Source organism: Ailuropoda melanoleuca, chromosome 7 (assembly GCF_002007445.2).
Source record: "Ailuropoda melanoleuca isolate Jingjing chromosome 7, ASM200744v2, whole genome shotgun sequence".
NCBI lineage: Eukaryota > Metazoa > Chordata > Mammalia > Carnivora > Ursidae > Ailuropoda > Ailuropoda melanoleuca.
In genome coordinates, this window is record NC_048224.1 from 86140788 (window position 1) to 86167948 (window position 27161).

The following is a 27161-nucleotide window of genomic DNA, read 5'->3' on the forward strand; positions in this document are numbered from 1 at the left end:
ACACTTTAGTAAATTGCTTGGGAAAAAATGAATATTGCTAAATACAAGTCTTGAGTTTTTCAGCATAAACCGGTCCCACCAGGGGGAAACAATTTTAGCTTAGTTATAAACTTGAAATGTACTTCCTTTAAAATGCTTTCGTTCAGATTTTTTGCTAAGGCAAAACCTGCACTTCAAACTTGTCACATTTTCCTGTAACACTCTTGCAGCATTTAAAGTACTGTTACATATACAATCTTCTTCTGGTCCTCATAATAACCCTAAGCTGGGAAGAGGGATGCAGTAGCTATCTCTGCTGTACAGATTAGAAAAGCAAGGCTTGGAGAATCTAAGCTACCATTTTCCTCAGGAGGTGGCAGAAGGGCGGGGAGGGTGAGAGCTCGGCTTTCCTGAGTCAAACTTCTATGCTCTGCCACATCCATGACCAGTCCAACCCCCTAACTTAAGGGTTTGTTTCAAGCAACGTTCAGTATAATGAAATTCCTAAACAGCAGAAAGTATCAACAGTTTTTCGGACACCTGGGTGGCTCATGCAGTTAAGCATCTGCCTTTGGCTCAGGTCATGATCCCAGAATCCTGGGATTTAGCCCCACATTGGGCTCCCTGCTAGGCAGGGAATCTGCATCCCCCTCTCCCGCTCCCCCTGCTTGTGTTATCTCTCTCTCTGTCAAATAAATAAAATCTTAAAAAAAGAAAAGAAAGTATCAACAGGGGCGCCTGGGTGGCACAGCGGTTAAGCGTCTGCCTTCGGCTCAGGGCGTGATCCCGGCGTTATGGGATCGAGCCCCACATCAGGCTCCTCCGCTGTGAGCCTGCTTCTTCCTCTCCCACTCCCCCTGCCTGTATTCCCTCTCTCGCTGGCTGTCTCTATCTCTCTCAAATAAATAAAAAAAATCTTAAAAAAAAAAAATAAAAAGAAAGTATCAACAGCTTTTGAGTTTAACAGATGATATTTGACCCAAATTATTTTTGTATGAACTTCTACCTCCAACACTTAGAACCGTATTATACTCCCTAAGGTCACCCAAATACTTAGAGAAATAGGACAATAGGGCATATATGTTCTTCTAGAATTTATTTTATTTTTCTCAAGAAACTTCATTAATTGCACCAAAAATTGAGGGAAGATGTTTACACCAGTAAGATTAAGTTTGTAGAAATGATTGTCTTATGTATATTGGGTCACTCTGTATAACTTCAGTTTCTCAATCTGTAAAATAAAGATGTTTCACTTACTCTAAGTGCCAGGGATGTAATGAGAATTAATGAAAACAAAGCATCTCAACAAGGAGAGTCAAGGAAGGAGTTACGTAACCAAAAAGGCCAATTTGCAGCAGGTAAAAGGAGACCAGAATCACACCCCAAGTCTTTAGGCTCAAAAACAAGTCTTCAAACAGCCTAAGAATGTCCTCTACACTCACACAGTTTCATTATGCAAACCCACATATATTTTAAAAATCAGTCCAAATGGTTCTCAGTTGAGAACATTTGTTGATTAGGCTTACACACAAATGGTAAAATACTGAGACCTATAAGCATACATCCAAATCGTAGATAAAATACTATTCCCTTTCTGCACCTATGGATGCTGCTTCTCTTGCAATCATTTATCAAGGTACAATCACAGGCTGCCTTATAAGATGCCAACTATAATAAAAGAGGCATAAGATTCTGCACTTGCAGATTTACCTTTAAATCTAATCATTTTAAAGTTTCAAAATCATTTATTCTGTCTCTGCTATTCAGAATACTAGTAGCATCCAGCAGATAAAAAGTGAAACATGTCTGGTCCACAAATTCTAACGAGCAATGTCCTAAACGATCACATAAATCTGTGTGAACTCTAGTGCTTACATTGTATGCCCTGTGCATGTGTGTGCATGTGTGTGTGTCTTTGTCACTGATTCACTCCACTCCACCAGGATGGGGGAAAGGACTGAATTTGGAATAAGATAACGTAAAAGGGATGCTCAGTCCTCTAAGTTGTACTATCTACTAAATATTTTGACTGGACTCTGCAGAGCACTTAGGGACCAAGGTTGAAAAAAGAAAAGGCAGGGGCGCCTGGGTGGCACAGCGGTTAAGCGTTTGCCTTCGGCTCAGGGCGTGATCCCGGCGTTATGGGATCGAGCCCCACATCAGGCTCCTCCGATATGAGCCTGTTTCTTCCTCTCCCACTCCCCCTGCTTGTGTTCTCTCTCTCGCTGGCTGTCTCTATCTCTGTCAAATAAATAAATAAAATCTTTAAAAAAAAAAAAAAAGAAAAGAAAAAAGAAAAGGCAACAGTGAATGATCTGAGCAAGGACAACACATACTAAGCAGGGTGGACAGGACTGACTTCTCGATGTCAAGAGGCAGGGCCTTTCCCTCTCCGATCCCTCAGGGAGGAGTGTATGAGGAGAGATGCGTGAACAGCTATACAGGAGTCCCCACTGGAGGTGTGTAGCATTCCATGGAGAGCCACTATGTAATTCGGATTTGGAATATATGTTTTTTACATATATCACTAATTTAAAAAAAAAAATTCATAGTGTCCACAGCCTTCCAAAACACAAAATTACAGAGTTAATACCAGAATTACCAAACTTACACTACCATCAATTTAGACAACTGTATCAGTGAATTTCCATTCTCTTGACTTCTACAAAGACTGTGCTTTTCCAGAAAAACCCTTTAATCCTAGATTTCATTATAATCAACTTGCTTATGTCAGAAGACACATTCTGCAGCTCTGCTATTGCAGAATACTCATCTACCAGTGCTAATGTGGATGCTGAGGAAATTAATGCTAATGTGGATGCTCTCCCAAAAATACATACTACTATCTACAGACTGGTTTCCCATAAGGACAATTTCAGTAAAAACTGTAATGGATTTATCTTTAAATTACAAAATATCAATACTTGCACACTTTTTTAAAAATCAAAACCCAGTAGGAAACCTTTCTACCACTCCCCCCTTTTAAATCTACGTGGCAGGGGACAAAAAAAAAAACCATACACACTCCAAATACTTCTTTGAATGGACTAAAACCCAGAAAACAAGTACTATACGCCAATGATAAACAAAAGTGGCCTGACTGCTTTAACATTTCTGTGTTTGCTTTTTTGGTATTTATTACTAGTTTTAAAAACAAGTATCTTCTCTCTTTTGAACAAATATCACCGGTGTCAGGCATATCAGCATTGATGGCCCTAGCAAAAAATTACTAACAGACAATTTGCTTAGCTGTCTCCTGGTCATTTCAGAGATACAACTTGTCTCCCCAGTTAGGTTAGTAAATTTTATAATATACTCTAATACAAGTCTGGACAGACAGTAGAGGCTTAATAAATGAAAGCTAATTACAAGACTGTTTATTTTATTTTTATTATTTTTTTAAAGATTTTATTTATTTGACAGAGAGAGCACAGAGAGAGAGTGAGAGGGAGAAGCAGGCTCCCTGCTGAGCAGAGAGCCCAATGTGGGGCTCAATCCCAGGACCCCGGGATCACGACCTGAGCTGAAGGCAGATACTTAACCGACTGAGCCACCCAGGTGCCCCTCAAGACTTTTTTTTTTTTTATTTCAAGACTTTTTAAACATTTTTATGAAGTAAAGTCCTTAGTAATGGTACTTAAGTATTAAAAAAAAATTAGGTTGAAACAGGAAAGTCAAAATAGCCATGATCTGATTTTTTCATTGCTGGCATTAGCCAGGTGGATGGATTTTTAGCGAGGAGACAATATTTGCACTTTTTCTCTTAAAAACTGAAAACTGTGCAAGCATATCTAAAAGTCCAAGCCAAAAAGCTTCCATAATAGGAAACCCGGTGATTTCCTAGATGGAATCATTAAGATGTGGGCTTACTATTTACTATCTCCTGCCAGAGTTTTCACAAGAGGGTAATTCAAAAGGAAATCTAAGGAAGAATTCAAAATTACTTTACCAAGTAGGCACCAAGGTCTATACCTTTGTCATGAACTCCTCCAGCTGCTCTACAAACAGCTTGGTCTGCTGCTGAATAAACTGCTCACAGGCCGATTTCAGATGACGGTCTACATCTTTTTTAGAGTCAAGATAATGTTCTCTTATCTCAGGAGTCCCCTTAAAAAGAAGATGACAATTTCCTCCTGTTTTTATGTGCCCCGAAATTACCAGACATGTAAAGAAGGCCGTTTATCTCCCACCACCAAGGAAACAGACTCCTTCTCACCTCCAACAAGAACTCTATCAAGGCATTGTTGCTATTCAGCCTAAAAAATCTTGGAACAGTCATAGGGTTCAGGATTTTAAATGCTGCATCTGTGAAACAAAATTACTCATCCAGTGAACAGGTACAGTTTTAAAAGAAAAGACGAGTTACTGTTTCAGTGTGTTAACATATGCTAGTTATCTGTTACCACAAAGCAAGAGCAGTTTCATTTCCACCAACTCACCTCTGTGAATGGAAGAGAGTGAGATTAGTGCCAACCACAGCTGTAGTACCCACGCACAGTTATTTTCTAGAAATCGACTTAAGAAATGACTATTAATCTCAATTATCCATTTACAGAAAAAAAAAAGATAAATGGTAACTGATACCTTAAAATTTTACTGCTTTACTTTTATGCTGCTAAATATTTTTTCCAAAAAAAATTCATATACTTACCCAGCTTCATTTGTTAAGATCCTGGCTGGCACAGAAACTTATTCATTTGAAGCAGAATGAATAAACTAATGTGTCAGCCAGAAAGAAAACACCAAAAGGACATATTTACCCCTTAACCTCCAGACTAACTAGAATCCATGCAAAGTACTAACTGAGGTCTCATTGATGTTCAAATGCAATTAAGATATAATGTTAGTCATGAGAGGTTAAAGGTTTAAAAGTAAAGAGAGCAAGTACTCTTAAGTGATAGAAAAGACCATTTCTTTGCTTTGCCACACTGCAGAAGCAAACCACGAAATGCTTCCAACCCTGGTTTTTACAAGTATACACCACAACAGGACTTACTGCCTTAACCCTGATCTTACTGAAAAAGACCTATCAGATTCAGTATTGAGAGTAAGTAAAGCTTTGTTTCTGCTGTCTTTTCTACAAGATAACCTAAAAACTGTTTGACATAAATAGAATCAAATAAGCATATGGTAGGATTATACAGGCTTTATAATGTTTTAGGGAAAAGAGACTTTAAACCAGTATTTGCCAAAATTTTAGGGCAATTCATTTTCTCACACTTCAGTGGATCTATATGAGAACTAAGCAGCAACAAATTATAAATTAGAAAAAAAAGTGAAAGAAAGTAGATCAGCCTTACTTTGTCTCATCACTTAAATAAAGTTAAGGACTATCAGCCCCTGGCACTCTTCAAGGTTAGAGCACTACCACCACATCTCATACTGAAAGGGCAGAAGGAAATCAACTAGGTTGGTTGGGGGATAGAGGCCTCTTATGAGAATAAGCTCTAAAAAAAATTATGCATTCTATAAAGGCAAAAGCCAAGAAATCTGGCTGCTGTTTGGGGGAAAAAAAAAATAATCACAGGGGTGCCCAGGTGCCACAGTCGTAGAGTGTCTGACTTGGTTTCAGCCCAGGTCATAATCTCTGGGTCCTGAGATCAAGCCCGAGCCCCTCATTCTAGGGCTCCACACTCAGCAAGGAGTCTGCTTGTCCCCCTCCCTTCCCCTCTGCTCCTCCCCAGCCCTCTAAAATAAATAGCTAAAATCGTTTAAAAAATACAAAATAAAAAATAAATCACAAAATATATGAGTAACATACAGGTTTACTATTCAAATTCCAACAGAACCAAAAGGTATTCTCTATGGTGGAAAGGAGAGAGAATTAGGAAAAAGAAAGAGTAAACTGTTCTAATATGACTCATGATGAGACCACTTTGGTTCTCAGGTGAGTTAAGTCAAGCCCACCATTTTATAAGCACAGTCACTAGGGAACTAACAACTGGCTACCCCTGGAAATCCTGTATTTGGAGTTCCTCTGAGCCAGAGTACAGGAAATAATTTGAATGACTATTTTCTCAATTCCCCCAATACTTAAGAGAAAGTTCCATTATATAAACAATGGCTTAAGGCATTACAGCTTAATTCTCTTGGAAATGGTTAACAAAAGATAAAGTTTAGATAACTTATAAGTAAGTAACAGAAACTAGGAATATTCATAGTATATCCTTAACTGCTTAAGATCAACATCTTAGAAAATAACTATTTTGATCTTTTAGAAATCATCTCTTATTAATTCAGTCAGAAGCAAATCATTAGGATGGATGAACCATCTTTCCTAAGATGATTAACTAACAACCAGCTGATATAATAATATCAATTAGGCTTACTTAAGCACTTAACGCTTACAAAGCACTTTAACATACATTTTCAAGCTTATGATTACAGTAACCTGAAGTTATCATGACAAGTTGACTCTGCTCATTTCACCTGGGATAGAAGAGCTAAAACACCCATCCAAGATCACACAAGAGCCAGGAAATGATGGGCGAGGAACAGAACCCAAATCTTTCAGATTCTTGGATAAGTACTCCCATTTTACCATTTTACCCAGCTGGCTTCCTGAATTTTCATGAACAGACAAACTCTACTCGATGTTTAAAATCCCCCCAATTGGCTGACACTGTAAGTAGCTGTTACACTGATTTTTCATTTTTTAACTGGTTATGGTAATATGTGGCAGAGTCTAAGAGAAGTAATGCTATATTACAAATTGAAATGCTCAGAAACAGTTTCTTTCATAAGGAAAATAGAGCAAGTTAGATGTAATTAGGATGTTGATAGCTCAGCTTAGTATGAACAAGTAACATGCTTAGCAAGCACAGCATGCAAAAAAAAAAATTGCAGATGAACATAAAATAAACCTATAACCTTTGCTGGCACATTTGGACAGGTCAAACACACCCAACTGTGCCAGCCAGGACAATGAAGTACCTCTAGTTTTCTTGAGGTCCAGGGAAATTTCCTTAATGGTGAATTCAGTATGAAATGGAGCAATTTGTTCACGAAGAATCAAAAGGTGCTTAATTAAGAAAAGTTGTCCATCAATCTGAGTCTAAATTGTAAAACAGAAAAATGGGTATTATCACAGATTAAATAAAAACACGTAAAACACATGGTGTTATTAATCAACATTGATCTACCTAGGTTCATGGACCTTAACCTAACCGTATGTACCAATACTCCTTTGTTGTGCAATCAACTTTCCCCATATTACCCATGTTAGGATTATCGGGAAAAATCTTGCTGCAAACTCTTAGTAACATTGTCACCCACTCTACTTCGTCAATCCAAGAAAGTAAATCAGACAAAAGGTTATAAAGTAACACATTTAGAAAAAGAAATCAAATCTATTTTAACTTGGTTTAGAAACAGAACAGATAAAGTGACCTAACCTCAGCACAGAGCAGGAAATAAAGAAAAAGTCAAAGCATGAGCACATCTGTGACCTCTCATGGCTTTCCAGTTTCTCTTCAAGTAACATGGCTCTCACTATGTGGCCAAAGTGGTTTCAGTATCCAGAATATCAGAAATATTCATATTTACATAAAAGGAGCTTCCAAATGCAAAAGTGATTTGGGGTTACCATTTTGGATTATCCTGCCACCAACAGAGCACTGACTATCTATACCCTGAGAGTTACCCTGGCAGTACCCATCTAGAAGAGTCTTATGATTCAAGCTTAGTTCTCAAAGCTCTGACCCAATCCTAAAACAGTGAATAATCATAACTTTTACTTCCAAAAAAAGTCTGTATATTAACAAGGGCAAGGCTGCATTTACTCTTTCTTGCTGCTTAATAAAGACAGACTCTCACTTTGAAAGTATTTCTAATGACGTTATACTGTATTAGGAAAAGAATAAAATTGTCCTTCAGCAAACAACAATTTTAAAGGGTTATTAATTATTAAACAAAGTAACTCCTCTCTGGTGTCTCTCTCTCTCTCCTTCCTCCTTCTAAATAAACACATAATCAATATGTAAGTATGATTTATTTGATGGAAATTCACTTTGCACTCTGGAACACAGAGCATTAAATAAGTAGGAAGCCTGACACATTTTGAATACTTGCTCTATTTTTTTAAAAAACTAACAACTCCAAGGGGCAAAAATAGTATAGTACAGATTTACTTTACTAAAGCTGTTATAATCCAGCAAATAGTATCACGTTAGTTTACTAATATATTAGGTGCTCAATTAAGTATGGTAACGACTTCTTGCCTTCAGCTAAGACATTAAGCAGTCATTTTTATTAATCACTTTTTTCTTGAAATGCAAAGTACACAAACTCAGCAATGAAAATAGCTAATGCTTGCCAAATCGAGGGCTTCCTCACACAAACTTAAACCTCTTATAATATGTAGGAAGCAGAGTCACAAAAAATAGGATAGCCTCACAGACTAAGGACTAAATAATCAAAAAGCCCTTCACTCCTCCCTCTAAAAAAAGGAGGTGGTACAAGAAGACATAAGCATATAAACTTATTTTTAAAATAGATCATTTTTTTCCTCCTTATCTTCTAAGAAATACATGCTCACTCTTAAAAATCTGGAAAATAAAGAAGAGTGTAGAGAAAAGAAGGGAAAATCATCCACATTCACCCAAAAACTTTCAATGTTAATGTTTTATTGCGTGTTTTCATTACATAAAGTCATAATGTATATCTGGCTTGTATCTTTTTTTTTTTTTGCCTTAACATATTTAAGTTAAATGCTATTGCTTCATTAAAAAAAATTAATGCCTGTGTAACAGTCTACTCTATGGAATATGCCACAATTTACTTAACCATTTGCCTAACATTAGACATGTTTCCTGATTTCATGTATTATAAGAAATGTGAGAGCTCAAGCTTAGAAATATTTTAAAAGTGAAATCTGCCTGTCTACAATTAACTTTCCATCCTCTTTCCAGCATATGAAAATTTCACTTCAACCTTCCACTCCATGACTGGGAGAATGCAGTGGTCATAATCAGAGGTACAGCTTTCCTAGCAACAGAATCCCAAATTCTTTGGCAGGAAGTTTTTTTTGTCATTTGTTTTTTGTTTTGTTTTGTTTTAACCTAATTTATCTAAAGCCTTGAAGTAAGAAATCAAGTTTGTAAATCTGGAAGTCCAGAAAGTTTCACAAGGTTTGAATACGCCACAGCAAAAAAGTTTCCCTGGAAACAGCCCCCACAGCTTCCTCCCTTTAATGGAGTATTTAAAAGGAGACAGGTATTTTAATGGAGAGTTAAATGAAGCAACACTTTTGACCATGCTATAAAAAATGCTCAGGGGCCTTGGGAGCAGCCTTCAGTCCCAGATCCCTTCTTGATTAAAAACTTTAAATCACGAAGTCATGGCAACTACTTCTGGTCACAGAACCCATGGACCACAACTGTCTGTCTTCCAAACTGACTCGGCTGATTTCCTCCAAGTGAGGCCATTCAACTGTTTAAAACCATCACTGAAGGGATGATTATAAATTGCTATGTTCCCTTATAAACACTGTTTTGGTCTTTCACAGAAACAGGAGTCTACCACCTTCTCAGTTGCTAAGGCTATAATAAGAAACCTTTACCCTACAGAATTTATAACCAAAGTACCATTTTCAGTATTTTTAGCAAAGCTGGCACTCTTTTATACTGTATAGTCTTTAGTTAGCAGTACAACATAATACAATTGAGCCTTGAACAACACGGTTTGAACTGCACTGGCCCACTTATACATTAATTTTTTATAGTATACAGTATTACAAATATATTTTCACTTCCCTATGATTTTTCTTAATAACATTTTCTTTTCTCTAGCTTACTTTATTGTAAGAAAATAGTACATAATACATATAACAGACAAAATAGGTGTTGACTGTTTCTGTTATCAGTAAGGCTTCCAGTCAACAGCAGGCTATTAATAGTTAAGTGTTCAAGGAATCAAAACTTCTACAAGGATTTTGAACTCGGCGGGGGGGGGGGCTGAGTCCCCTAATTCCTGTGTTGTTCAAGGGTCAACTCTTAAAGCTTCTCTTAAAGTGCCTCAATTAAGTCATATTGAACAAATCCTACTGCCAAAATGGTTTTGAATTTCTGTGCCTGTAAATAAGTGCTGTATTCCACAATATTATTATAGGTAGCAAGATTTCACCTAACACTTCATCAAACCTTGTTTTTGCTGATAGACTCTGATGCTCCAAGTAACGAATGAATGCAGGCAGACAAGGCTTCCTGTGATAATCCTTGGAACACTGCCCTCTGGTGAAATAAAAGAAAAACATTACTCTGAAATGTTTCACAACACAGGAAAAAGAGAAACTGCAAACAGAGTACAAGGAACAATGAATGCTTGCTTGCCCTTATCCACTGGATGAATTTATATTACTGGCAATATTCCCCTAGAGTTCCTATTCCCATGCAACCTGTCTAGACCAACACGTAGTTTTGTAATTTACATCTCTCAGAACTCTCATGTGACCCTTCAACAATTTCCTGAGCACCTATTCCATGCTAGGCTCAGTGCTAAATGCTGCTGGATGCACAGGGGTGGGTGGACAAGGCAGATGTGGTTCTGACCCCACGGAGCCATGACTCCAATATGCCCTCATACTGTAGGCTGTTTTTTAAATCAATAAAACCAACTTTAAGATAAAGCCTCAGTAAACCCACATTTTTTTTTTTTTTAAAGATTTTATTTGTTTATTTGACAGAGAGGGAGAGCAGCAGCAGAGGGAGAAGGAGAAGCAGGCTCCCTCATGAACAGGGAGCCCAATTCAGGACTTGATCCCAGGACCACAGGATCATGACCTGAGCCAACTGAGCCACCCAGGGTCCCAGTAAACCCACTTCTAAAAATGTATCCCAGATAATTAATCAGTATTGTATTATAAAATTCATGCATGTGGCTCTTACTACATTATTTAAAACAGCAAAAAAATGCAAATAAATGTTCAATGACGGGGGAGTCAACAAATAAAATACTAGTAAATATAAATTATATTATGCATGAAATACAGGAATGCTGAAGGACGTGGTAAAATTTTTATAAAATATAATTAGGTAAAAACAAAACAATCAGGTTACAAATAGCATGTGAAATATGATTCTTGCCATTTCTACATCTTGCCAGAGGTATGGCATGTTGGCCTGGGCAGGGTCACCCGCCAGTCCCTTGCTTCCCTCCCTGCCTCCATTCCACCTGCAATGGAGTTGATATGGAGGAATATGAGCAAAATATTTACTATGAGGCCACAGTCCTGGGTCCTGATCTCTACTTGATGTTATTCTCTTTTTGTACTGCTTCCCTCTCATTTGTTTTCTATGAGGCTTCTGTAGTAAGAAAAGATTAGGGATACCTCTTGCTAGGTCACTGCCCCCGCCTGAGGAAGACCGAAGATGGGCAGTTTAGACTAAGACCCTCTCTTCCCCCTGCTCAGTCGTAATGCGTTTTTCACTAGACTTGGCTTTCCTTGCCTTAGATGATTAAAATAGAGAGGGATATGATTTGGATATAAGCTAGGTTTAAAAAAAAAAAAAAACGGGCAGCCCCAGAACATAAAATAAAAACAGGCAGGGTTGTGTCCTCAGGTCTACCCTACTGTTTGGCTTAAATCCCTGTTAAGCAGCTAAAACGCTTCACTAGGGCCTGTGATGATAACGGATTTTATATGGAATATGCCCCCATGTGTCCCATTGGGATCCTGGATCTACTCTACGCAGTTTCTGAATCCCAGCCTCATACCATCATTCAGTACACCTACTAGGGATCCTGGGGAAGAGGAGATGCCAATGTCCAAACCTCCCTCTGGAAGACAGCTCATTAGCTGGGCAAAAGGGCTAAGACATCTAACTGTAGAGGTGTTGTGGCCTCATCTTAGAAGTCCCAGAACAGGCCAAAAGGTATTTTCTGGGAATTTCAAAATTTCTCTAAGCACAAACTCCAATAACTATGTAGCTTAAAATAGATACTAAGTACTGTGCACTCTACTGAACCAATGAAACAACTGCAACCTTGTTCGGCCCCTAGGCCTCTGAGATATGGAACATCTCTACGGGGTGGGGGGGAGCAAAAACACCCCCTTTGAACTCTATTCTTAAGAAACAGTAGCATCTGGACAATTAATTACATTGCTGTTGTAGTCACTTTTCTCTTTATATGCTATTTGAGTTGTAACAAATTTTAAATTAAAACCACTGAATTTTAGGGGTGCCTCGCTGGCTCAGCTGGAGGAACATGTAACTCTTGATCTCAGGGTTGTAAATTCAAGCCCCATGTTGGGTGTAGAGATTACTTAAATAAATAAAACATTAAAAATTGAATCTTATAAACTATTTCAGCAGCAAACTCCTAACAGTAAGTAAGTATAGACAACTCTAATCTTTCTCTAGATTGATAATCATATCATTAAACATTCTGGAGTGCTTACAGGAACTCTGACCTAAAATCAATGCATAATGTTTAAGGTAGTGCTTAAAAAAAAAAAAAAGGTACTGTTAATTTCAGCAAATAACTAAAATTAGTCCATGGTTTCTTAGTCTAAGAAACACATGTAATCTTAATACTACTTATTAAGAATGATGACTTAGGGGTACCTGGGTGGTTCAGTCAGTTAAGCATCCGACTCTCGATTTCAGCTCAGGTCATGATTTCAGAGTCGTGAAATGGAGGCCCACACTGGGCTCTGTGCTCAGCGGGGAGTCTGCTTGAGATTCTCTCTCTCCCTCTGCCCCTCACCCTGCCTCCCTGCCCCATGCTTTTGCTCTCAAATAAATAGATCTTTAAAAAAAAAAAGAACATTGATTTTAAATGGAGCACAAAACTAAATTAATGGGGTGCCCAGGTGGCTCAGCTGGTTAAGCATTCGACTCTTGGTTTCACCTTAGGTCATGATCTCAGGGTCCTGAGATCAAGCGCCATGTCAGACTCAGCAGGGAGTCTGCTTGAGATTCTCTTCCTCTCCCTCTCCTTCCGCCCCCCCCACTCGCACACACACACCCTCTCTCTAAAATAAATAATCTTTAAAAAGAAAAAACCAAAGTAGATGCATTTAATAATAAATTTAATACTAAATGTGTATTATAGCCATGTAACACTGGACATTATCACTTAAACTTTCAGCATGTCTTTTTCCTTATATATACACTAATATAATTTCCTAATATAAACAAAAACAGATGAATTAACCAGTAGTTTTAAAGTTTTATGTGGTCATAGATCCCTGTGAGAAGCAATAAAAGCTATAATCCTTCTCCTTTCAGAAAGACAAATATAAACATACAAACACAATTTTACTCACAATTTCAAGGTGTTCATAGACTCTCCAAAGGCCACTAGTGAATTCTAAGGGTCTACAGAATCCACAGGTTAAGAATCCCTATATTAGGGGTGCCAGGGTGGTTCAGTCGGTTAAGCGTCTGCCTTCGGCTTAGGTCATGATCCCAGGGTCCTGGGAATGGAACCCTGCATTGTGCTCCCTGCTCTGCAGAGAATCTGCTTCTCCCTCTCCCTCTTCCCCTCCCCCCAGGTCGTGCATGCGTGCTCTCTCTCTCTAATAAATAAATAAAATCTTTTTTTTTTTTAAAGAGAATCCCTAAATTAGATTGATCTTAAACTTACCTCTGTATCTAAAAATCATGCTTCTAATTTAATACCAAACAAAATACTACATCAAGATCTTAAAATTAAAAAATTTCACATGAAAGAGTAAGCAATTTACAGTAAAGATAGAAGAACTGATACACATACATCTATACATCTGTACAATTTGGAGAGACACACAAGAGTTCTTCGAACTGTAGGATACCACATTCCATGAAGATCTGCTGGAGAAATTGTGGTCTGTGGTCTAGGATTGAGGGATTCTGTTGAACCTAAAAACCCAAAAGGAAAAAAGAGACATTTCACACACATGGAAGTTTGTCGTATTTGCATGGTAAACATAAACTTTTGTTCTCGTTAGTTATCTATAGCTGGAGGCATCCATTTTTTTCTAGTTTTTTTCACCTTCAATCAATAATGGCATAGGAACCCATAGGAATCGTGACAGCTGATATTTAACACAGTAAGTGAGACTACATATAAATACATATATACATTCCGGCCTCATATATATATGCTTAACTCAAACAGCTATTCCAAAACTGTGATCAATAATTTTTATGGAATGGGGGCACCTGGGTGGCTCAGTCAGTTAAATGTCTGCCTTCGGCTCAGGTCATGGTTGCAGGGTCCTGGGATCAAGCCCTGCATCAGGCTCCCTGCTCAGCGGAGAGTCTGCTCCTACCTATCCTTCTGCCTCCCCTCATGCTCGCTCTCATAAATAAATAAATAAATAAATAAATAAATAAATAAATAAATAAACAAACAAACAAATAAAATCTGGGGTGCATGGGTGGCTCAGTTGGTTAAGCATCTGCCTTCAGCTCAGGTCATGATCTCCAGGTCCTAGGATCGAGCCCCACATCAGGCTTCCTGCTCAGAGGGGAGTCTGCTTCTCCTGCTCTCTCCCTCTGCCCTCCCCATTGCTCATTCTCTCCCTCTCTCAAATAAATAAAATCATAAATAAATAAATAAAATCTTTAGAACAAACAAAACAATCTGTATGGGATGAATGAACAGCATATACACCTTATAAAAAAGCAAGTAGATCTGTATGCAGTCATGTAGAAGCAAGTGGGAGCCAAGGGAGGTGAGGAAATGACAAGAAAATAAAGCAATGTTAAACAGGAAAATTAATCAAAGCTGTTTTGACAGACTGCCTTCCATGCTCTTAGCTGTATTACTTATAGGCCTACTTAGTCGATCCAATTCGCAAGTAAAAAGAATTGCCCCCGTCTCTCCAAGACAGGGCAAACACTCTGATGAGGGTGAGGAGGAGCAGATGGGGAGCTTGGTTGAGCAGAGACATTTTGTAAGGAAAGCACAATCACTTCGGCTCAATGGACCAAAGTTCAAATGAGCTACAATAGCAGACTAAAATAATACTTTGGAACAAGAGAGGATAATGAAATAATGGACTGGGTATTAGAGGACATTAGGAAACTCTATGAAATGCAATAATGTTTTAGGGTTATATAAGAGATGTCCTTATTTTTTGGAGAGATGATGAAATACTCAAGAGTAAACTGGCAATGATGTCAATAATTTACTTTAAAATGATTAGCAAAAGATTGGGGCGCCTGGCTGGCTCAGCCAGAGGAGCATGTGGCTCTTGATCTTGGGTGCCCCACACTGGGTGTAAAGATTACACATTGATCATGATCGAGCCCCACACTGGGTGTAAAAATTACTTAAATAAATACATAAACTTAAAAAAAATGATTAGCAAAAGAATGTATGTATATATAATGTGATAAAATGTTAAGTCTTGAATCCAGATGGTTGGTAGAGGTGTTCACTGTTGATTGTATCGTTCCTTCTACTTTTCTGTATATTTGAACTATTTTCAATAATAAAAACAATAAAAGTATAGCCAAGCAAAACATAATTTTTTTTTCTTTTCTTTAAGAGCTAGAATGGCCTCTGCTTAGAAGGTCTGGAGGTTGTAGTATAGATTTCTGGGGAAAAAGAAAGAGGAGAATGTGGTGGGTTAGTGCTTTCTCTTTATAATTCTGTAAGCTGAATTTTTTGCTTTTCAAAAGCATGCAATATTTGTGTAATTTTAAAAGCTATTCTATAAGGCCTTATTTTAAACTAAAATATCTCCTTTAAATGAAGTTCCTTAGAAAGAATAAACTAGACAAATTATATCAAAGAATATTTAGGAGATTAAGTATCTATGACGGTGCTAAGATTATGATATCTGCAGGATCCCTCCTTCAATATAAAGAGCCAAAAAAGTACCCCAAATAAAAGTTCAGTGAAACAAATCTATTTAAGTACTTTAAAGCCAGAAGTTGGCTTATTTATTTTTTTTCATTTTCCTGTGAAAAATAGTTAACAGTTAAAACAACTGACAGGGAAACTCTACTTACACGACAAGCCATCAAAAGGCGAGTACCTACTGGCTGCCTCTTCTGAAGAGCAGGGCTCCTCCCTCCTGCACCCTCCGTGAGCCCCACCTTCCCCCTACCTGCTCTAAGGAGAGAACAGGGCCTCTGCTTTTGAAGATACTGATAATCAGGCTCTTCACACAATGGTCCCTCTACCAGCTCGCCCTGGCACCTAGTTCTAGTACATGAACACCATGTTGTTTAAAGTCCTCACTTCGGAGGCTTCTCATTTTCACTTCCAACATAACCAAGAAATCAAGAATCAAGAAAAGTGATTGTACTCTTTTTTTGCTCCCCTTGCCACTTGACTCAGTCTTGTTTTCCATCCCAAATTCTATCACCATTCTAAGTAGCATCAATAACCATACAATCACATGGTTGTCAATTCCAAAGACCTTCACTCCCACCCCTGCACTCCCTACCACACAGATTTTCTCATGACCTTCTTTTAGAATTACTTTATTATTTTCTACAGACCTTCTTCTTACTCCAAACTATTCCACCTCTTAATTATTAAATCTTAGCATCCCATTCTCTGACCACAACAGCTATGTGATTTCCTATTTCTCACCCTCTGCCCAAAACTATGCTGCCAACCCCTCCCCCTCTGGCTTCAATCACACCCTAACCCCTTGCTTGCTTCTGACCTCTCTCGCTGTTGGCCCAGGACACTCCTCTACCTCCATTTGCTCTTTAATGTCAGCATCTGCTGAGGTTCTCTCCCCAGATTTCTGCTATTGTCACTGTACTCTCTGTCCTGGGGTGATCCTACACAAGCCCGAAGCGTCAATTACTCTACAATCTTTATCTCCAAATCAGTCCTCTTTATAGTTCTAGAGCAGTACTGTCCAAGAGATATACAATGTGAGCTATAAATGTTAACACATTAAAATGCCACATTAAAAAAAGTAAGAAGAAACAAGCGGAATGAGTTTTAATGTATTTAACCCAATATATCTAAAATATTATCATTTTAACATGTCATCAAGACAGAAATTACTAATAAGGTTTTTTCCACTCTTTATTTCATATTAAGTCTTTGAAATTTGGTGTGTATTTTATATGCTAACAGCATATTCAGAGGAGCCACATTTCACATGTTCAATGGCAGGTGGCTACCATACTGAACAGCACAGCTCTAGGTCGATATACACAGACCCTCTCAGTTGTTCCACATGGACCCTGCTAAGTCTTTTTCTCAGCCCCCACATCTAGTATGTCATCAAATTCTACTGATTCACGCTCTTAACCAGATACCTCGTCTCTTCACTTCTCTCCATCCCCCTGTCAGTGCCCTGGCTCAAACCTTTATCTTTCAAATGGAAAACAAAACAATTTCCTAACTAGTCTCTACAGTTCTGCGAAAAATACCTTATTTATATTAAGGCCAAGCATGGGTGAAAGAATAGACTTTACTAGGGAAAGGGAAAATGTGTTAAGACCAGGGTCAATAGGACAGAAATGTACTCTAGTCTCTCCAATAACTCTTGAAGAGGTTTATTAGGACCAAGGTGTACCCAAGAAACAAGAGGTATACGAAGACATGGCCCAGGTTCTATTTCAAAGGAGGAAATTTTAACCCCCTATGAGTCTCTCTTCCTATGGAACAAGTATGATAAAATGGCTTTGCCGGACAGGGAATACCCAGGTTGCTTGGCAGTCTGGCTTTGAGTTATCAACTGTTCACAGAGTAACACACAATACCTGATCATGCCCTAAACCTGGAGATTTAGGGACAGCTGGGGCTCTTTAAAGCCTCCCATTCTTACTACACCAACTCCCAGTTAGTCCCAGCTCCATGAGGAACTGAGCTTCAGTGTCTCCCTTACAGCTAGGAGAAGAGGGGAAGGGATACCCTGCTTTCCATCTAGCTTGTTGTCTACGTAATTCATAAATATCCAGCATGCTTCTTAGACAATTTTGCTCCTTGCATAACGTGCACCCTAGTCCAAGCTATCCCATACATTTTTATCAGTATCTTACCCCCAGGCACTCAATGTATTTATAAAATACAAATCTGCTAAGTACAATCATGCCAATACACTATATTAGCAAGAAGTCAAAGTCCATGAGACTATCACTGATACTTATCTGGCCTGTTTTACTTGCTTTTCCCTACAAATAACCTACGCCCAAACACTACCAAACCACTTGACTTCCCCAAAGCAACCATGGTCTTCCATTCCTGCCTGCCCTCCTCCATGCTATTCTACCTTGAACAGCCTTACTTCACCTGGCTCTCTCATTCTTGCCTTTATAAATAGTACAGCTTTCAGACACCACTGAAAGCTCACCTACCTTCATAATTCTGATACCCTTCTACCATGGTCCAAGAGTGCACTATAAATACCTTTAGCATGTCACCAATCAATTATATCTGTGGCTTATCAATCTCTCCCCATTCAAGTGTGGGCTCCTCAAAGGCATAAGCTGTTTCTCATGCCCAGAACATGACGAGTCCTCAATAAAAGTTTAAACGAATGAATAAAAGTTGGAGTTTAGCATCATGACATACCGGATTTTCTTAGATTATTAGACTCCGTTTCCTCTAACCGAACATCTGAAAACGAAGCTTCTGAAGGTACCTTCTTCTGTTCATCTTTTAAACTCTGTGCAATTTGCTATATAAAGAAATCAGAAGAAAGATTAAAGTGTAGCTTTTCAGCTGTGTTTGGCAATATGAACATGTTGTTTCCATAAAGTTAAAAAAAAGACTAGTTAATAAATGAATGGACTAATTAAGAGAACCACAGCAGAACAACCTATGGAAATGAAAAAGTTAAATTAGTATAGAGTGTCCCTACTCCCAAAAACACATACACAGCCATCTGTGAACCACTAATTTCAGAACCATTACTGGGTATCTGCTGAAGGGTCAAATACACAAGGCTTGTATAAGAAGCTAATTTTCAACTTGATGTTCAGAAACAAAGTTTAAGATTGGCTAGGATATAATCTGAATGTCAGAAATGCTTTCATCAAGTAACTGACCAATCTAAACAACTGGTTTTCTTCTTTATGTGACAGCTACAGTAAGCTATTTTCAAAACCCTTCTTCACTTCCTAAAGAATGACATCAAATACACACAGGTCACTAACTACTAAGTTAGTAATGAAAAGCTCACTAATTTACATTTACAGTTTTTATAAAGGTGGACACACACAAAAATGAAGAACTAACAAACACGTAGCTACTGCCAAAAGGAATGGCCAGAAAACTGTTTGGGAGACAGACTCCGTATCACTCAGGCCAGTCCTCTCACTCTGCAGGCAGAAACCAGAAAGTACAACCAACCCCTAAATGGCACACAGATGTCACAGCAGGATCACCTGATGCTCCTGCCCCTCAGCAAAAGAAAAACAAAGCAAGCGGATTTACTGACAGTGGTACCCTTAAGCTAAAAGGTCCACACAAGACATCAGGACACTGGCCATGTGATGACTACATAAACATACTAAACATATCACTAGGTCCCACTGGGAGAGCGACTTCTAGTAAACTTCGTCACCTAACATCCTGTCAGAACTATTAAAACAGGCATTCTATCTATAATATAAAACTAATATTCATAAAGAAGACAAAGAAAGAAGGGGAAGAAGGAAGGAGAACCCAATTCCCCAGACTGGACTGAGACACAGACCTAGTCTTCATCATATCCATTTTGTGGCCTTCAAAGCCAAGGTAACTCCTGCAAACGGATTACCTATCTGTTCCCTGGAATTATTAGCAATATTGCTACTATGAGCTTGCAGTATAATGAAAGCTGGGTAACAAACAAACAGCGCCAAAACTACATGCTGTACCAAACATATATCTGATTCCTGCAAGGTTGATTTTACATATTATTTTTAAAAAGTACTATACAAATAATTAATATAACTACCCAAAATATAAATTTAAATAGAAGTCAGGAGAAGGGATGAAAGTTGAGGAGAACATTCTTAAAACGGGTAAGGGTAGTAAACTAAATAGCCTGGTATATTTAAGCCTGTTAGCTTTTAAAAAAACACACTTACTACAACATGTTTATCAGTCCAGGCACTAAAATAAGTTAGGCTAAATTAAAATGCTGGTGAGGATGTGCAGCAACAGAAATGGGTTAGTATACATACATACATTTCTTTGCTCTGTCAGCTGAGAGGGCCCGAAAGCAAGAACCCTCTACAGCTATTAGTACAACTAGCACCCAGACCTTATTTTCTAATACCATTCTCCAATAAAAGCAGCCAGGACTCCTTGGAGAAATGGCTGCTTCTAGGGCTAAGACAGGAAATAGACAAAATGAGCCTAGAGCATCTTACAGAGCCAAGAAATAAGGAAGTGCTCATAAAACAGGGGACAAAAATCTATTAGAATAAGCTTGTCCAACAAGGTTACAATGATATAAGATCAATATATAAAAATCAAATATATTTCTATACACTTGCAATGAACAATCAGAAAAAAAGAATTAATAGTTCCATTTACATTAGCTTCATAAAGAATACTTATGAATTTAACAAAAGAAGTATAAAATTTATTCTCTGAAAACTACAAAATATCACTAAAAGAAACTGAAAAAGATCTAAATAATTTCAAAATATCCCATGTTCATGAATTGGAAGACTTAACATTGTTAAGATGGCAATACTCCCCAAATTGATTGACAGATATAATACAATCCCTAACAAATCCCAGATAACTTCTGTGTAGAAACTGACAAGCTGATTCTAAAATTCATAGGAATGGCAAGGGACCAAGAACAGTCAGAACAATCTTTTAAAAAGGAAGAAGAGATAAGAATTCATACTTCCTGATTATAAAATTTATTACAAAACAATAATCAAATCAGTCTGACACTGACATAAAAATAGACATAAAGATCAATGTAATAAAACTGAGAGTTCAGAAATAAACCCAGGGGTGCCTGGCTGGTTCAGTCACTTGAGCATCTGACTCTTGATTTCAGCTCAGGTCATGATCTCAGGGTCCTGGAATTGAGCCCCAAGTCAGGTTCTGTGCTCAGTGGGGAGTCTGCTTAAGGATGTTCTCTCTTCCTCTGCTCCTTCCCCTACTCAAGGGGAGGGAGGGAGGGAGGGGAAAAAAAGAAACCCAAAAATCTATGAGCAACTGACTTCAACACGGGTGCCAAGACTATCCAGTAGGAAAGAACAGCCTTTCAACAAATAATGCTGGGAAAACTGGACAGAATGCTGGGATAATAAATGATGCAATGATAATATGCAAATCAAAACCACAATGAGATACCACTCCAAACTCACTAGATGCCAGAAATCAAAAAGTCAAATACTAACAAGAGTTGGCAAGTAGTTGAAGAAATCAGAAACTTCATACACTGCTGGTGAGAATGTAAACTGGTACAGCCACTTTGGAAACAATCTGGCCATTCCTCAAACGATTAAAGACACAGTTACTATACAATGCAGCAATTCCACTCCTAGGCATATACACAGAAATGAAAACACACGTCCACACAAAAACGTGTACATGAACATCTGTAGCAGTATTATTTATAACACCCAACAGGTGGAAGCAACCCAAGTGTCCATCATCAGACGAAAGAATAAACAAAATGTGATATATCCATACGATGGCACATTATCCAGCCATAAAAAGGAATGAAGTGCTAATACATGCTATAACTTGGATGAACTGTGAAAACATGCTAAGTGAAATACATCACAAAAGACCATATGTTATTTAACTCTATTCATATGAAATGTTTAAAACAGGGCAATCTATAGACAGAAATATATAATATTGACTCAGACTGGGGTCTGAGGGTGATAGCTAAATGTACAGGGTTGCTTTCTGAGATACCGAAAATGGTCTAAAACCGACTGTGGTGATGGCTGCACCTATCCATGAATATATTAAAAACCACTAAATTATAAACTCTAAATGCGTGAATTGTGGGGTTTATAAACTATAACTCAATAAAACTGTTTAAGAAAAAAGAAAGAAGTCCTCAAAGATTATAGGGACATATCAAAATGATACAGAAGCCATCTAAAGGACAAAGAAGCCATCTTCCACTAGTCAAATCTGGGGCAATTCTGAGCTTTAAAAAGAATAATGGCAATAGATAATGACTTTTTAAAAAATTCCATTAGTCTACGAGGGTTGGGGGATAGGAAAAAGGGAGGGAGAAAGAGAAATTAATTCTTTACATTAGAACACCAACTAATAAATGCAGAAGAAATAGCAGATATGAAAATGGCAGATATGAAATTTGCTACTCCCAACATAATAACTGGTTCAGGCACAGATCATTAAAGGTTGCAATAACCACTGGGTAAAAAGATGCTGGGGAACTCACATAATCCCAAAGTATCATTTCATCACTACTCACTAATTACAAAGAGGGGAATGTACTTTTATAATGAAGAAAATTAGCAATTACTACCTTAACCAATTGTGGAACATCCCGACATTATGTGCCTCTGATGTGATGAGGTAAGTACACATCAGCTGTGTAGTATTCTTGCAAAAAAAAAAAAAAAAGTTTAATCTGAATCTAAATATGAGGAAAACAATCAGACAAATCCAGAAATGTGGCACATTCTACAACAAAACTGGCTTGATCTCTTCAAAAAAGCCAGTGTCATAAAAAAAAAAAAACAAAAACAAAAACAAAAAAAAACTGGTAGGGAGAAACAGTAACCTTAACTGGATTCCACTTTTTAAATTTTTTGATCCTGTTTTAAAGATAGTTGAAGGACAACTGAGGAAATCTGAATATGTACTGCATATAAATAATATGTTGAAATAATGTTAATTTTTATATATGTAAAAATGGCATGTGATTCTGTGAAGAATGTTTTTATTCTTAGGAGAGTAAGAATTGAAGTATTCCCAAGAGAAGTACCACAATATTTATAATTTACTTTCAAAAGTTCAGCAATAAAACATACACACAAAGAGAGAAAGTAAGTGGGACAAAACACTAACAATAGTAAATCCGAAAAACTTCCAGATTCAACTGAATATTCAATGATATTAAGGAACTATAATAATGTTTTTAGGTGTGATAACTATGTCACGGTTGTGTTCAAATGAAAAGTGCCCTCACCAAAATAAACAAGTAGGACTACCATCAAACTAAAAAGCTTCTGAACAGCAAAAGAAACCATCAACAAAGTGAAAACGTGACTTACAGAATGGGAAAAAATATTCGCAAGCCGTATATCTGACAAGGAGTTAATACCAAAATGTACAAAGAACTCATACAACTCAATAGCATAAAAACCAAATAACCCAACTGAAACGGATGAAGGACCCGAAGCAACCTTTTTTCCCGAAGAGCATATATAAATGGCCAACAGGTAACGAAAAGATGCTCAATAACAATAATCATCAGGGAAATGCCAATTCAAACCACAATAAGCTACCATCTCATGCCTGTTAGGATGGCTATTATCAAACAGACAGAGATAACAAGTGTTGGGACGCTTGGGTGGCTCAGTCAGTTTGCATCTGCCTTCAGCTCAGGTCATGATCCCAGGGTCCCGGGATGGAGTCCCACATTGGCCTCCCTGCGCAGCGAGAAGCCTGCTTCTCCCTCTGCCCCTCCTCCACTCATGCGCATGTACACGCGCTCTCTCTCTCTGACAAACAAATAAATAAAATCTTTTAAAAACAAAAAAGGTAAGTGTTGGCAAGGATGTGGAGAAAAGGGAACCCTTGTGCTCTATTAGCAGGACTGTAAATTGATGTAGCCTGGAAAACAGTATGGAGGATCTTCAAAAAATTAAAAATAGAACTACCATCTGATCCAGCAATTCCACTTCTGGGAATATATCCAAAGGTAATGAAAACACTAACTCAAAAGGATATCTGCACCCCCACGTTCACTGCAGTATCACTCACAATAGCTAAGACACAGAAACAACCTAAGTGTCCACCAATGAATGAATGGATACAGAAGCTGTGGTCTATACAGACAGTGGAATATTATTTGGCCATAAAAAAAACAAGGAAATTCTACCATTTGCAACAACACGGATGGACCCTGAAGACATTATGCTAAGTGACATAAGTCAGAGAAAGACAAATACTGTATGATCTCACTTATATGTGAATCTAGAAAAATTTTTAAAAAAACACAAAAATATGAACTTTCAGTTACAAGATAAATACTAGGAATGTAATATACATGAAGACTATAGTTAACAATAAATACTGTATATAGATAGGAAAGTTGTTCAGAGGTAGATTCTAAGAGCTCATCACAGAAAGAAATTTCTTTTCTTTGTATTGTTATCTATACGAGATGATGGATGTTAACTAAACCTATTGTGGTAATCATTTTACAATGTATGTAAATCAAATCATCATGCTCTATGCCTTAAACATACTGATACATGTCAATCACTTCTCAATAAAACTGGAAAAAAAGACTTCACTGCAAAATATAAAATGTGTCTTACCTTTTAGAGCTACCTACGAAGTATTTACTGATGAAATGTTTAGAATTTGCTCCAAAATAACTAATGGTGTGGAAGGGAGTAATGGAGCTTTAAGTGAAATAACATTGGCCATGTGGAAACTGTGGTAATGATATGTAAGAGTTCATTATGTTTTTCTACCTTTTGCTTATATTTGAAACTTCCATTAAAAAAAGTTCTAGGTTCCGGGGTGCCCGGGTAGCTAAGAGTCTGACTCTTGATGTGAGTTCAGGTCTTGATCTCAGGGTTATGAATTCAAGCCCCATGTTGAGCTCCACAATGGGCATGGAGCCTACTTAAAAAGAAAAAAAAAGTTCTGGGTTCTAATTCTGAGTTAGCACTACTATCCTCAGCATCATTTAAATTCTATCCAGCACTCAAAGAAAAGAAAGGTTCGTATGTAACTGAATCAGTGAGATAAATGATCAGTGAGGTAAATCTAACTCTTCAAACCATAACCTGGACATCAGTACTGTAGAATTTTGAGGAGATGGCCTGCAGGGTTTTTATGAGACAGCATGACACATGGTTATGTGACAATCAACTATGGTGGCTCCTATGTTATCAACCTTCTTCTATGCCAATTATTTTAAAAAAGAGAAATCACAGGAAGCACAAATTCAATTTAAAAATTGAGAACGCAGGGCACCTGGGAGGCTCAGTCAGTTAGGTGTCCGACTCTGGATTTCGGCTCAGGTTGTGGTCTCAGGGTTCTGGGATCGAGCCCCATATCAGGCTCCATGCTCAGGAGGGAGTGTGCTTGAGATCTCTCCCTTTCCCTCTCCCTCTCCCTCTGCCCCTCCCCATGCTCATGCACAAGCACACATTCTCTCTCTAAAGTAAATAAATCTTTAAAAAAAAAATTAAGAACACATATTTCCTAGAAAAGGGGAGGGAAATGAATTATAAAATATAACTTGAAGGAAAAACCTAATAGATCATTTTGTTCAATTTTTTAAAATTTTATTTCCTGTGACCTTATGGCAAGTTTATCTCAATTTTACATCTTGAATGAGAATTAAAAAGAAAAATCCTATTTTCACTAGTACCAAACATCCAAAAGGTATATGGGGCTGAGAAAGAGATCAAGATCACATAAGGGAACCCTACCTCCATCATCACCAATTTATCAGGATACGCCAGATCTCCGGGAGCAGGTTTGTACCCCGTGATGTCTGTCTGAATGTAGATGTGGGTTCTATAGACAAGGCGCTCTTGTACATCTTCTAACATCTGCTTTACTCCAGCTGCAAATGCTCCCAGTTGTTCAGCTGATAAAAAAGTGTAATCATCCTTTCCTTTATATTTAGAAAAATACTTTCTTTAAACAAGCAAAAACATTACTCAAGTGTCCAGTAGTAGTAGTAGGAAGTATTTTTGCCTCAGGGATTGTGGTTGCAGTCTATTTCAGTATGATTCAAAGACCTCAGAAAAATTTAATAAATGTCTTTCGATTTCCTCAAATTTAAAACTGGGAAATAAATTTGCCCTTATACCTTCTTTCTGAGACTCTGTGATATTATTTCTATTATTAACATGAATAATAAAGTCTGAATTTTAAAGTGTTTTGTGCTTCTTAAAAATTATCTTTCAGCTTCAGACCAATCCTGAGACACAGCTAGGGCAGCTTATTAGTTGAGTTCTCATTCCAATTTTACAAATAAATTGACTCCCACAGATATTAAATGACTTGTTAAGGCTTCCACAAGGAAAAATGAGTAAAAACCTAAAATGAAATATGAGTTTATAAGAATTTCTGCATTCCCAAGATGCCATCAGTGTTAAGGCAAACCATTATTTCCGTAACAGCTTTTCAAGGGCCGGGGAGTTGGAAACACTACATAATAACATAAACGTTCAAACTAATTTAATTCAGACAAATTAATTTAATTAATATGTAAGAAAATACAAATCTTAGAATGAACTAAATGCAGCAGAATAAGAAAATTTGGATGCATTAACAAACCTATAGTGTCTCCTAAGGAAAGTCAAAGTTAGAACAGTAATTTCTGCCAGTAAAATAATTACTTGAAGGGTTTTTTTTTTAAGTTACTTAAGTCATGTTTTCTATGATAATCAAATCAAATATTAAAGACTGTATCAGATGGTTAGAGTTTTCCAGAGAATTATAATTTAAAAAAGATAAGTCATTGTTATATATGTACCCTAAAATAATGCCTGTTTTTAAATCAAGAGTTTGCAATATAGTCAATGACTTTAGATATTTTGGTAAAAATGTATTAAGAAATGTCTAACCCAGGGGCGCCTGGGTGGCACAGCGGTTGGGCGTCTGCCTTCAGCTCAGGGCGTGATCCCAGCGTTATGGGATCGAGCCCCAGCGGGCTCCTCCGCTGGGAGCCTGCTTCTCCCTCTCCCACTCCCCTGCTGTGTTCCGCTGTGTTCCCTCTCCCGCTGGCTGTCTCTATCTCTGTCAAAAAAAAACTTTAAAAAAAAAAAAAAAAAAAAAAGAAATGTCTAACCCAAAACAGACAGTTCTCTCTGGATTTCAGATGCCAAAATGAAAAGTTAACTATAATTATTTTATTACTAATTTCACCAAGATTTTATTTTATTTTATTTTTTTTTAAAGATTTTTTATTTATTTATAAGACAGAGATAGAGACAGCCAGCGAGAGAGGGAACACAAGCAGGGGGAGTGGGAGAGGAAGAAGCAGGCTCATAGCAGAGGAGCCTGACGTGGGGCTCGATCCCATAACGCCGGGATCACGCCCTGAGCCGAAGGCAGACGCCCAACCGCTCTGCCACCCAGGC

The 27161-nt window shown here is 37.7% G+C and overlaps 1 protein-coding gene across 1 annotated transcript in view; it reads right to left on the reverse strand.

Annotated features, from left to right (window-relative positions):
- COG3 (component of oligomeric golgi complex 3) overlaps positions 1–27161 on the reverse strand; it is a 69295-nt gene that overhangs the window by 12251 nt on the left and 29883 nt on the right. The window contains exons 13-19 of the mRNA XM_002914968.4: positions 25500–25660; positions 18457–18562; positions 13696–13820; positions 10119–10208; positions 6913–7033; positions 4196–4284; positions 3952–4086 (exon numbers count right to left, since the gene is read on the reverse strand). Coding sequence (XP_002915014.1) covers positions 3952–4086; positions 4196–4284; positions 6913–7033; positions 10119–10208; positions 13696–13820; positions 18457–18562; positions 25500–25660 — 827 coding nt within the window. The remainder of the gene's footprint in view (positions 1–3951; positions 4087–4195; positions 4285–6912; positions 7034–10118; positions 10209–13695; positions 13821–18456; positions 18563–25499; positions 25661–27161) is intronic.